The sequence below is a fragment of the Panthera tigris genome, chromosome C1 (assembly GCF_018350195.1).
Source record: "Panthera tigris isolate Pti1 chromosome C1, P.tigris_Pti1_mat1.1, whole genome shotgun sequence".
NCBI classification, from domain to species: Eukaryota; Metazoa; Chordata; class Mammalia; order Carnivora; family Felidae; genus Panthera; species Panthera tigris.
In genome coordinates this window covers 20,343,426-20,356,620 of record NC_056667.1, presented here as the reverse complement: position 1 = coordinate 20,356,620, position 13,195 = coordinate 20,343,426, and the positions used below count along the sequence as shown (strand labels likewise).

The following is a 13,195-nucleotide window of genomic DNA, read 5'->3' as shown; positions in this document are numbered from 1 at the left end:
TCAAACTGTTTATTGCCCTGCCCAGGGAGCCCTGCACAAGGAATCCACGGAGCAGGAGTGAGGGGCAGCACGTGCCCTTTCTACAGCTTGAAGATAAGGGAAGCTATGGCAGGTGGGAGGACACGGCTCCCCTCCCGCTCCCTGATGGCACTGGCTGCTCTGATGGCTCCCCACATCCTGGATGCACGGGGTGCCCTCACCGATGCGAGGCCCATACCTGGGGCTGGAGCCCAGTTCTCTTTACATTGCTCTGGGGTACAGGGGGTCGCTCTGGACATGTCAGCATCACGCTATCTGTCCAGGAAGGCTGGGGGAGCCCAGGCCCCAAACTGCAGGGGGAGATGGGCTCAAGTGCCGGGAAGCCCAGGGAGAGTAGGAAGCAGGGGCTGCAGGGGCTGGAGGACACCAGGAGACAGGGCACAACCTGCCCCTGGTGCAGCTTCTGGCAGACAACTGATTGGGGGCCCATCCAGCCCTACTAGACCGTTCTAGAGGCTAGTAGTCAAGGTCCCAGAGCAGCTTAGCTTATGAAGGTTTCTCGGTGTCCTCCACCCACCCTGGGACCAGAGTCCTGGCAGGCAGATGTGCTCCAAATCCAGCTCTGGCCCCTTGTGCTGCCTTGTCCGGTGGTCCAAATGTGCTCCCCTCCCCACCGGGCACTGGGCTGAGGCAGAGGGAGCCCCGCAGGCAGTGGCAGGAGCAACGCTACAGAGGGAAGCTAAGGCTTTTCCAACAGATGAACAAAGAGGGTGCCTCAAGGGCGGGGGTCACAAGCCTGGGAAGGAGGGGACAGGGAGCTTCTTAGTGACCAGTGAGACACAACAAACACCCCCGCCCCATGCTCATCTTCAGCCCTTATTCCATCCCATCCAGCCCAGACCCCTGGGTCAAAACCAGCAAACCCATCCCTGCCTTTTGGGGTGAGAAAGAATCTGGAACCAAAAGGGGTGGCGACTGCCTCCTCAGGAGTGTGGTGAGTTCAGGCCATGAGGCAGCCATCACCGAAGGTTAAAGACGAGGCTGACAGTTAGGATGATGCCCAGGAGGAGGACGAAGGGCAGCCAGGTCTTCACGAAGGCCCCGACACTGACGAAGAGAGGGGAGTCAGGATGGGAAGGGCCCGATGAGTGGGAGCACTTCACAGAGCCCTGTCCGGGGCTGCTCCCGCTAAGGAAGCTCCTGGAACCACGACTTAACCCCCAAATTTGGTCAGGTAAGGGAATGGGGCCAGCCCAGCTCGGCACTGACTACACAGGACCACCAATCACAGTCCTATGCGGGGGCCGTTCCAGGTTCCTGGCGGACACCTGACACCTCACTGGGCAGGCGTGTCTACCACCTCTGGGCCTCACTGCTCCATCCACAATCACCCCTCTCTAGGGAGGCCTTCAGTCTCAGCGTGGAAGCCAGGCTGCCCTCTGCCCACAGCCCTCAGAACGAGGCCCACTGGGAGGGAAGGGATTGGCAAGAGTTAGCATAATGTTGTGGCTGGAGCTGAGGGATTGGGAGTCAGGGCTCTGCCTCAGTCTCTGTGTGACCACAGTTATGGTCTTCTCAAGGAGCCTCTAAAAGACTTTTGGACTTAAAAAAAAAAAAAAAAAGACCCCTAAGTGTCTCCTTTTTAGAAGCTCTTAATGATGAGTGCAACTACAGGAAAGCTCAGAGAGGTGGCCAGGTGAGCCCAGGTGAGTGCTGCCTCCCAAGTGGGTGAGTCGCTCAACTTCTCTGAGCTCCCTTTACCTGTGAATTGGAAAATTGCCTTTGACCTTACAGGTTGTCAGGCTCTGGTTTCAAAGGTCCTCCCAGGCCACCACCGAGGCCCACCTGCCCAGAACCCTGCCTCTGCTGAGGGATGGGGGGAAGGGATCCTTGGGGCAGTTACCACACCCTCCTTTGAGGGTCTACCTGTTCACCTGACCTCAGCAGGCTCTGTGGACTCACAGCCTCTCCCAGGAGCCAGAATCATGATCTCCATTTTATCAAGGGGGGTTACAGCTTAGAGAGGCCAAGGCAGGTGTCTGAGATGTCACGGGTGGGACCCAGGTGGAGGTGAACTTCAGCAGAGTCACCTTCCTCTCCACCAGGAACTCAGCTAGTCGCTCTAGAAATTTCATGGCTCCAACCAGCATCTGCTTTGTCCCTGTTGGCTACAGGACTCCACAATGGCCCTGCTGGGGTCCTCGGGAGAGAGCAGCCCCAGGGGTGAGCGGTAGGTGGACAGCTCACCTGACGTACTTCCCATAGAGCAGGCAGAAGAAGCAGAGCGTCACCATATTCCAGTTGGTGCTGTTGTTATAGCGCATCAGGTTCAAGGCCAACGCCACATGTGAGTGGCAGTTGTCACAGCAGAGACTGTGCTAGAGACGCAGGAAGGGCTGGGTCAGGCTGGGCTGTGGGGGCCTTGCCACCCTGGCTCCCGCTCTGAGGAGCAGCTCACCTACCATGCGGTGCTTGTACTCCTCAGAGGCGTCGTGCACGGCGGTGTCCCATGCGTTGGGCCCACTAGCGTAGACCTGAGCGGGGTCCAACTTCCAGTACCTGGGAAGAGAGAGGGAGTTCTGGGCACTGGCTCACCTCTCTTATGGTCACTCAGCTTCACAGATGTTCCCTGACGCCTGCTCCGTGCAGGGCCCTGAGCTGGGTGCTGAGGCTGTAGGGGTGAGGCGAGTCCAGGGAAAGAGCCACACGGTGGACAACTGTAACCCAGTGTGACATGCCCAGTGCCATGTGGATCCTGGGGAAGATACGGACTAGCTGATGTGGGGGGTATGAGAGGCCTCTGGGGTGACATCTGAGTCTAGTTTGAAGGAAGAGGGGTTAGCCACGCACAAAAGAGGAAATGAGCATGCTGGCCAGAGGAAGGAGCTTGAACAGAAGGAGAGGCACAAGACTGTGCGGGGTGCACCAGGAATTAAGTGGCTGGGCACTGCTGGGGGACTCACAGGAAGAAACAGAGCGATGGGACGTTGGAAGGTGAGTTGGGAGATGCAGGTGGGGCCATGTCGTGGGGGACGTGAATGTCACCCTGAGTTTATTCGCAAGCAGCATTCTCCTAGTCCCTCCCTCCCCCAAATGCCCGACGGGGGTGAGGGGGAGAAGAGCCCGAGGAGCTGAAAGCTCACAGACCTCAAACTGAGACCAGCTGTTCCAAGCAAGGGAGTGCCCAGAGGGTCTCAAGTCAGGAAGTGGTGGGAGGGCAGGGTGCCCTCTGGCGGTTGTGTGGGGAATGGCTTGGTGGAGGAGCCTAGAGGCAGGGCACGGACTGGGGCTGCTAGGAGGCTCCTGTCTGGGAACGGGTACCCTGAAAATTGACCTCGAAAAGCAGCCTTGCAGCAGACATACAGCCCAGAGGTCCCTGGCCAACATTTCCACCTGCCTGAGGAAGTAAGCAGGGGTCAGGGAGCCACTTTCAGGCTGCCTCTGCTGTGTGGGATACCAATTCCTCCCTGGGACCTGACCAACCGGGGGCAGCCTCAGACCATAGGGGCTGTTCTGAGCATACTGACTGAGGCACTGTCACTAGGCCCATAGCTGAGGTGGGCCCCCAAGACAGAGAAAATAAAGGGGCGCCTGACTGGCTCAGCTGGTGCAGCATGTGACTCTTGATCTTGGGGGTTGTGCGTTCAAGTCCCAAATTAGGTGTAGAGATTACTTAGAAAAGAAAAGAAAAGAAAAGAAAAGAAAAGAAAAGAAAAGAAAAGAAAAGAAAAGAAAAGAAAAGAAAAGAAAAGAAAAGAAAAAAAAGGAAAGAAAGAGAAAAAGAAAAGAAAAGAAAAGAAAAGAAAAGAAAAGAAAAGAAAAGACAAAGACCCAAAATCCCAAGCAAAGTATAGCAATAGCTCCTAGAGGACCTGACTACTTTTATTTTCTGTAACCAGAATTCCAAACAGTGCCTCCTTACACCTTAAATGGCTTGTTCACTCCTGAGGGGCAGAAGAATCTAGATTTTGGAATGAGACACCTGCGTGTGAGTCTCAGCTCTGTTACTTCCTGTGCAATCTTGACTAGACCTTTGTCTTTCCTCATCCTTCCAGTGGAGCTGAATATGACCTAGCAGAGCTGAGACAAAGTCTCAGAGTGTAGGCAGAATGTAGGTAAAGGACCCAGCCAGCGACTGGTGCAGGAAGACGCTTGGCACTGGCTGTATGCTCTGGTGGGGCCTGGCCACCCTTCCCCTCGCCCCCTCCTCAGGGGGCTGGCTCCTGTTGTGTCTCAGAAGGCCTGCCCTGCTGCTTCGTGCAGGAGCCTGGCCCTAGGGCTAGTCACACGGGTGCTCTTCACTTACTTGGCAGGCTTCCCAAAGGCCATGTTGTCTTCCTGTTGAGGGAAAAGTGCAGAAGTCAGTGGAGAACGCGCATCTAGCCTGGCAGACAGACCTGGTCAGCGGTGGAAGTGCAGGGACTAAGAGGGGGTATGACAGGCGGGCAGAAGTGGGGCTGGGCTCTGCTCTGGGGCTGCCACAGCAGCTGAGGTGCCAGCAGCAGCTTCTCTGTGAGAAGACAGCGCTGTGGCAGGAGTGCACAGAAACCCGAGACTCGGAGTGGCCGCCACAACTGCCCCTCTGTGCGGCTCCCAGGCAATTTTCTCTCCTTCTCTGGCCCTCATTTGCTCCAAGTTCTCCGGTCAACCTCTGACTGATCACAGGGAGGCAGTCCCCTCGGGGGTAAAAATGACAACACCCCCTGCGCTCCTGACCCAACGGTGGTGGCCCACGCAGTGGCAGCCTGCCTGCATTCAGAGCACGACTAGGGGTTGGGGAGGGGGCCTGAGAGGCTTCCTAGGAGGGACATGTTTCACTCAAGTCCTGGACCTGCCGCGTAAGATCTGGGTACGGGAGTTTTGCGGGGACAGATGATGGGTTCAGAATCAGGAAGACCAGCTGACAGAGCTGGTCAAAGATGAATCGCTATAAAAATATACGAGTAAAAGACCTATGTCATATTAAGATGATCACGACAACTATTAATATAAACAGCTTGGTACCACCACATCTCTTCATTCCAGCCCATAACGGAGATGAAGCTGCCACCTGCCAACAGGCAGGATGCTGCCCACTCATCTGGAGGAAGCCCACCGTACCCATCTTGGGCACATCCCCAGGAAACAGACCTAAGAACACAGCGGGTTCACTCTACAAGCCCCACTTCCTCTTCTCCGTGGCCACACCTGGGGAACCATGTCAGCCTCCCCTGTGCCCCCACCTTGTGACTCCCACCTTCTGAAGGTCCAGAGATGTGCTTCCTGGATGATCTGACTCTCCACTCTTGCCTCTAACCCCTACCCATGTCTTGGTACCCCAGGGGTGGGCAAAGGACTGGGTCAGTTAGTTAAGAATCCTTCTGGCCACAGTGCCCTCCTGGCCTGTCCTGGAGGCAAGAGAAGGGGGAAAGGGGTCAAACACTGGTGAAGAGCAGAGGGCCAGGGCCAGGACTGTATGGGGCCTGCATTCTCCTGGGCCTCGGGGAGACTGGAAGGCTGCTTCAGGCAAGACAGGCCATCCTTCCTCTTAAGCCTTGGAGCCCACCAGAGGTGGGCAGAGTGGGAACTCACCGAGACGAAGTAGGGGCCTGCAAAGTCCCGAATGACTCCTGTGGATGTGCAGATGCCCATGTGGCCGATGATGGGGAAAAACCACCTGTGAAAAAAGGACAGGGAAGGTACAGGGCTTAGGGGGTTTTCCAGCTGGTCAGACAGACACTGGGGACACTACATCCGGTGTGAGAATATGTGAATATAATTTTATATAGTGAGTGCCAATTAGGGTGGCCGGGGGGACTGGGGAAGCAAGAAAAGAGGGGCAAGTACAAATGAACAGCACAATGGAACACCACTGCACGCCACGGAATGGCTGAACCCAAAGGACAATCACGTGGAGTGTGATGAGGGTGGGGGGTGACCGGAGCTCTTCTCCGTTGCTGGAGGGCGTTTCTACTGCCTTCAAAAACTGGCAATTAGGCTATATGCCTCAGCAATCCCACTTCAAAAAAAAATTTTTTAACATTTATTCCTGTTTTGAGAGACAGAGAGTGACAGAGCATGAGCGGGGAGGGGCAGAGAGAGAGGGAGACACAATGTGAAACAGGCTCCAGGCTCTGAGCTGTCAGCACAGAGCCCGATGTGAGGCTTGAACTCACGAACCATGAGATCATGACCTGAGCCAAAGTCGGATGCTTAACCAACTGAGCCACCTAGGTGCCCCTCAACAATCCCACTTGAGAGCATACACCCAACAGAAACAAATCCTTATGTCCACCAATGCTGTGTGCATGAACATTCATGGCACCTTCATTCAAAATAGCTGGAAACATTTGTCAAAAGTCACTGAACTGCACACTTAGAATGTGTGCAGTTTATTGTATATACATTATACCCCAATAAAATGGATTCCCCCCCCCCCCGCCCAGTTTTCATTTAAATTCCAGCTAGTTAACATATAGTGCAATGTTAGTTTCAGGAGCGAGATTCAGTGATTCATCACTTACATACAACATCCAGTGCTCATCACAAGTGCCCTCCTTAGTCCCCATCACCTGTTTAACCAGCCTCCCTCCATACCTCCCCCAATAAAGTTGTTTTTTTTTTTAGTTTATTTATTTATTCTGAGAGAGACAGAGCTCAAGTGGGGCAGGGGCAGAGACAGAGGGGGACAGAGGGTCTGAAGCAGGCACTCTGCTGACAGCAGAGAGCCTGATGAGGGGCTCGAACCCACGAACCGTGAAATCATGACCCAAGCCAAAGTGAGATGCTTAGCCGACTAACCCACCCAGGCACCCCAATAAAGTTGATTACCAAAAAAAAAAAAACACCTAGAAATAATCCAATGTCTAACAATACTAAAAGGAGTAAGTAAATTAGAGTATAGTCATAAAATGAAATAGTATGTAACAATGAAAAAAGAACAAACTTTTACACACAACACATATTCTCAAAGACATTAGGCAGTGAAAGAAACCTTACATAAAAGTACATGTATAAGAGGCACCTGAGTGGCTCAGGTAGTTGGGTGTCCAATTCTTGGTTTCGGCTCAGGTCATGATCTAGCAGTTTGTGAGTTTGAGCCCTGTGTCAGGCTCTGCGCTGACAGTGTGGAGCCTGTTTGGGATTATCTTTCTGCCCCTCCTCTGCTCACTCACTCACACACACACACACACACACACACACACACACACACTCACTCTCTCTCTAAATAAATAAACTTTAAAAAAAAGTACATGTATAAATCATTGAGCCATGTACTTAAGATCTGTCCCCTTTATGGTGTATATCTCAGTAAAAAGGCTTTAAAAAAAGTGGAGGGCATTTAAACCAATCTGTGTGCAGGTTTGGGGCGGGGATTGGTGGGTAAGGTTTTAGGGAAGGCTGCTCTACGGAAAGTAACAGTAAGTGGAATGATAAAAGATACGGATAAAAGCATGGTATATTCCAGGAACTTTTAAAGTTCAAATTTTTTAAAAACCAAATTTCAGTTGGACCCCAATATGCAAAACATACAGGAACCCCTAAGCGGTCTGTAGTGTGAGAACCATGGTATTCCGGGCTCTACCTGGGTGCTGGACCAACTGATCCAGTTTAAGGACTCACAGGGGACAAAACAAAGGACTCGTTACAGGGCCAGTGGCCAAGTGCTGGGTTCAAAGCTGCACCTTGCTAGGGAGGTGGAGGCCGAACCTGGAGGGAAGCGATTATTAGGGGCTGGGGCAGTTAGCAAAGACCTTCACGGAGCACGTCACTTTTAACCATGGCCTGTGAAACGACAGGATGTCAACAGGCAGACGAAAGCAAAACTCCAAAGCAGCAAAGTGCTGCACGTGTCTGGAGAACGTGAGGGGACGAGAGTGGAGGGAAGAAGCGTGGCCAGTTCAGAGGCTATTCTGGAATATTGGCCAGAAATGAGATGCTAACTAGAGTATTGCTGGTAGGGTGGTGAGAAAAATGGATTCAAAAGGTCCTTAAAAGGCACACTGGGCGGTTTTATGACTGATGAGACAGAGGTCTTCCTAGGTCTGCAGCCCAGGCATCTGAAAGGGTGGTGCGGCCAGAGTGGTCTTTTGAGAACATAATTCAGGTTCCATCATTCCCTTGCTTAACACCCGTTCATGGCTTCCTATGACACTTAACATGCACTTAAGACTCCTTCCGACAGTTTGGCCCTGCCTATCCCTTGAAATAACCTCACTCCTCTTTCTAGCTGCTGTCTGCTTCTGGTTCCTCAAACACACCAAATCCTCCCACCTCAATGCTCTTTTTGCATTTGCCTCCATCTGGAACACTCTTCCCCTAGATCTTCACACAGCTGGCTGCCTCTCATCATTTAGGCCTCAGCTTAACTATCAACTTGGGAGGGCTTCCCTGGCCAGGCCTTCTAGAACAGCCATATACCACCCCAGATCTCATTCCTCTGCTTTAATTTCTTCACAGGATCTGCTGCTACCCGAAATCATCTTGTTTGCTTACATGGTTACTGTCTGCCTCTCCCGTGTATAGAAGCTCCAAGAGAGCAGGGATTTTCTTATTTACTATGGTCCCCAGAGCAGTGCCTGGCACGCAGCTGGAGCTATGAATTCATTGACTGATAAATGATGAATAAATCAATGTCCTGCATTTAAGAGTGGAGTCAGGCTCTGACGGCAGAGCTGGGTTGCGTCTTTGTTTTGGGCAAGTTACTCATTCCCAACTTTGTCAGTGAGAGGGTGGAGAGGAATAATTACCTCAATGTGGGGCAATTGTTGTGAGGATTAAATGGGCTATGTTTGCAAAGTGCTTGACACACTTCCTTGCATTTGGTAGTTGCTCAATGTTGTTACCATGAGGTGTTTATGATAAACACTTGCTATCTAATTGGCCAGACTGGCATAGAGTAAGTTGCTGAACAGCCACAGTGGCCACAGGATGGACACTGAGAATTCCGGGAAAGTAGCTCCTCTGGCTTCTCAGACCCTGATCTCACCCGCCTAATTCTTTCGGCCAATTCCTTTCATCTGGTTTGACCAGTACCCCACATACCACAGCTGTGTCACAAATCAGAGTAGAGGCTGGAGACAACAACTCTCCAAGTAGTTGTCTGTCTGGAAGCTCCATGAAGGCAAGCTCCAAGGTGGCTTTATGGACTACTGTCTACTTAGACCTAGTACATAATAGACCCTCAATACTATTCATGGAAGGAAGGAAGGAAGGAAGGAAGGAAGGGAGGGAGGGAGGGAGGGAGGGAGGGAGGGAAGGATGAATCAGGTATTGACCCTAGAGGGTTCTACCTGGTAAGGTAGACTGTCTCAGTGGAAAAAGCCCCATACTAGCTTCTAAGCCTTTATTTCCTCATCTATAAAACGGGGATGACAGTATCTATTTTCATTAGGTTGATGTAAGGACTGAACGAGATAATGAATATAAAATGTTTAGAATAGAGCCGAGAACAGAGTTCGTATCCAATCTTAGCTGCTTTTATTAGTAGCAGCAGCTATCATCTGGCTTTTCAGGCAGAATTGTCAACATCTCTGAGGGGGTGGACAAATCTTTGGATTCAGTTGCCTCCTTTCTGATCCCTCTTCCAAAGACACATGACGGTTCCTTGTGCCACATCTATTCCTAGCTCTGCACTCTAGGTCAGCAATCATCACAATGCACTACAATCGTTAGGTCATCTCTCTCTCCCCCTCCTGCTGGAGGTTTGACAGGGAAACTATGGCTTATTTATCTTATGAACGCATGCATATAGATGTGAATAAAAAGGGGGTGTGAGCTGCTTCTAGCCGAGATGACTGGGGATCATGGTGCCTCCACCTTATGTTGCTATCAGTTCTCTGAAGAGCAGAGGACTCTATGAATGTGTTTCTGAGAACCGAGAAAAGCCAAAGAGATCTTAAGAAAACAAGATGGGTTTCAGGGGATGCCTGGGTGGCTCAGTTGGTTGAGCATTCGACTTTGGCTCGGGTCATGATCTCGCAGTTCATGGGTTCAAGCCCCACATCAGGCTCCGTGCTGACAGCTCAGCCTGGAACCTGCTTCAGATTCTGTCTCCCTCTCTCTCTGCCCCTTCCCCTGCTCGCACTCTGTCTCTCTCTCAAAAATAAACACCAAAAAAAAAATAAATAAATAAAAAATAAAAAATAAAAAACAACAAACAAAACCAAGACAGGTTTGTAGCAAAACCAATATATTCCCTACCTCTTCCAGTTATTCTCATGTTGCCATTTTATTTTCTTCATAGCACTAATTATTATCAGAAGTTCTCTTATTAGCTTATTGTTTACTGTCTATCTCCTTCCACCATGATTTAAACTCTATGACAGCAAGCACCATATCTGCTTTGTCTCTTCAAATCTTTATCACTCAGAACTACTCTAGGCACAAAGGGGTCACTGAGCAAATGTGTTACAAGCACACTCAATGAATAAATGAACACTCTTTCTTAAAATTTTTATTTTTAAAGGATTCAGACTTGGATGCTTTAAACAAATGCATAAGCAGTTGAAAACACAAAGCAAGTGAAGCATTTTAACGTGATACAGAAATCAAAGTCATTTTTGGATCAGCAACATATAAAGCCAAAAAACCATCCCTTCTCCACACCACCACTTGGCTCTTTATGATGGAGGGAACAAATTTTTCCTCATCAGGTGAGGGGAAGTAGTCAAAAGAGAGCATGTTGTGGAGTCAGAAGATTGAGTTTGGGATACCCTTGCTTACTGGCATGTGAACCTGATCCAGACCTTTAACGGTGCAGAGGAAGCCCAGCTTCTTCATCAGAGAAATTCCCACCTTAGAAAGTGACTGTGAAATTCAGAGAAACTGTGAGGTTTTGTGTGGTTTTCATCAGTTGTCAAGGCTGAAATAGGACGGCAAGCCAGCTCCCCCCCAACCCAGAAGCTCCCCCACTAAAACAGGCGGCAGAACTACAGGAGCACCTGCTCTCTCTCCTGACAAAAAACGAGGCCACAGAAGGAACACTGCTTTGAGAGGCAGACACTCTGGGACCTAAACTCGCCTTAGAACCGAAATGGTATGTGATCTCCAGGCTCATCATCTTTGAGACAAAGGGTTGGACTCCCAGATCTCTGGGGGCCTTTTCAATGTTGACATCCCAAGAAGCGGTGTGGTCCCAACCACACTCCCACTCTCGCCTCGGGACTCCGTCTTCTTGCGTACAGGAAGTGATCAGCAAGCATTTGCTCAATGAATGAACAAAGCAGTGAATGAATGGAGATGTCTCCTCAGACCAGGTAAGGGGCCCCTCTTCTGCACGCCCACAGGTCCTGAGCTTCCCAGCCACGGAACCTTTCCCGCCAGTCTACAATTGCCTCTCTCCCTGGCTAGACCAGGTGTAACGAGGGCGAGGAGCGTGTCCCATCCGTCAGCAGAAACTGGCTCCGCGCAGGGGGCGAGGAGTGCGGGCCGGACCCTAGAGAAGGGCTTGCAGGGCGTCGGAACCGGAGGCTGGCCTGGGGCCGCCCGACACTCCGCGTCCCCGGGTGGCCGCCGGGGGGAGACTCACGTGAGCACCGGGATGGGCGTCCACACCACGCAGTAGGGGAAGCGGCTCCGGTCCACGTCCATGGCGCTGCTGCCCGAGCCGCTGAACTGCTTCTTGTCCGTCTCGGCCGCCGTCGGAACCTCCACTTCCGCCATCCCGGGCGGGGGTGGCGGCGGCCGCAACAGGAGCGGCGAACTCCCTTCCGCTTCCGCCATGCTGCGCGCCCCGCTCCGGCAGGCCCCTGCTCCGGCGCCGCTCGCCCCGTGGCGTCACTTCCGGCAGGTGAGGTCCGCTGGCTTCGCCTTCCCCCGGGGAATTGGAACCGTATCCCTCCGGGCCGGGCCCGCCTGACTCCCGGTCTCGGCGCCCGTCAGCCCGGAGTGCTTGCGCCTACACTGCACGGCTGCGGAAGGGATGCCCTCAGGCAGCGCGGAGTCTAGCGCGAGAGACTGAACAAGGAATTCATAATTCAGTACGCTGAGGCCTCCCAGGAGGTGTGATATAGTCACTATTTATTGAACACTTCCTAGGTGCCAAGCACTTGACATACAAATGTTTTGTTTTTAATCCCCATAAACTGGTCAAACATGCGAATTTGGGTTATTTCCCTCAGGTTACAAGTGAGAAACTGAGGCTCATGAGGTGAGGTGAGTGGCCACGACTCAAACTCAAGGCTATCTCCCATGTCCTTTTCATTGTGGTCTCTGATGAGGTAGTGGTAGGGTAGAGGAAGGACAGACTAAAACGCTGTGCGTGGTGTGTGTATAAGCAGGGGAGACTTGCCGGGAGATATTGGGAGCTGTCTTGATGTTTGCCAGGTGGCACGGGGGTGGGGGTGCAGGGATGCGTGCAGCGGTGCAAAGAAAGAAAAAGGCTTTGCAGAGCGCAGTGTGCAGGAGTGTGAATATCACCTTGGCTGGAACAAATCACAAACCTTAGATTTGATCCAATCCCTTCATTGTGCAAATGGAAAACTGAGGCTTAGGGAAGTTAACCAATTGTCTGAGATCACACACCAATATAAAGAAGATAGGCTTAAATCATGGATACATTGGGCTTTTTAAAGATGCCAAGATAGCCAAAGAAAACGGAATCTGCTGGGATGGGAAGGGGAAATGTAGGGTCAAGAAGAAAGGCAGCAGCTAAAAATCATGCTAGAGGGAAGTAGGGACAAAATCAGAAAAGCAGGAGCTATGCCTTTTTGGGAATGTATTTTTCTTCCATTGAATTACCCCCCCTCAATGCTGATCTATAAAAAGCCTGCTATCCTTCCTGTTTCTAACAGCTAATATTCTAATACATTTTGGGGGTTATGTCTCATGGAACTCTAAGGTCCTGATTTCAATGAGCTAATAGAGTTTCTAGTACAGATGTCCACTAGATGTTTATTGATTTAATGATTGAATGGGTGTTTTATAAAGGCCTTACAGGGGCGCCTGGGTGGCTCAGTCGGTTAAATATCAGACTTGGTTTCCCCTCAGGTCATGATCTCGTGATTTGTGATATTGAGCCTCCTGGAGCCTGCTTGGGATCCCCTTTCCCTCTGTCTGCCCCTCCCTCACTTGCACTTTTTAAATAAATAAACACACACATTTAAAAAATAAATTAACAAAAAAAGGCCTTACAGAGATCACAGCTGATGATGATTCTAACCTAGTAAAAACATTTTGAGTGGGTTTGTGCTTCTCCCATGATCCACGTGTAGTGTGTGATCCTTGAAGAACAGCA

At 51.2% G+C, this 13,195-nt stretch overlaps 1 protein-coding gene across 1 annotated transcript; it reads right to left on the bottom strand.

Moving 5' to 3' along the window:
- TMEM222 (transmembrane protein 222) lies at positions 1-11,743 on the bottom strand. The gene is made up of 6 exons (XM_042995744.1): positions 11,489-11,743; positions 5,551-5,635; positions 4,286-4,317; positions 2,442-2,538; positions 2,227-2,357; positions 1-1,086 (listed from the first exon to the last, which is right to left on the bottom strand). The coding sequence occupies exons 1-6, from the start codon at positions 11,680-11,682 to the stop codon at positions 999-1,001; spliced, it is 627 nt and encodes a 208-aa protein (XP_042851678.1). The 5' UTR covers positions 11,683-11,743; the 3' UTR covers positions 1-998.
- Positions 11,744-13,195: the final 1,452 nt, after the last annotated feature.

Excerpts from the sequence above, each read along its gene's own strand:
- TMEM222 (XM_042995744.1), bottom strand. The coding sequence starts at position 11,682 with ATGGCGGAAGCGGAAGGGAGTTCGCCGCTCCTGTTGCGGCCGCCGCCA. Across the intron at positions 5,636-11,488 it reads ACGCCCATCCCGGTGCTCAC|GTGGTTTTTCCCCATCATCG; the intron begins GTGAGTCTCCCC and ends CTTTTTTCACAG. Across the intron at positions 1,087-2,226 it reads CTCTATGGGAAGTACGTCAG|TGTCGGGGCCTTCGTGAAGA; the intron begins GTGAGCTGTCCA and ends TCTCTTCGTCAG.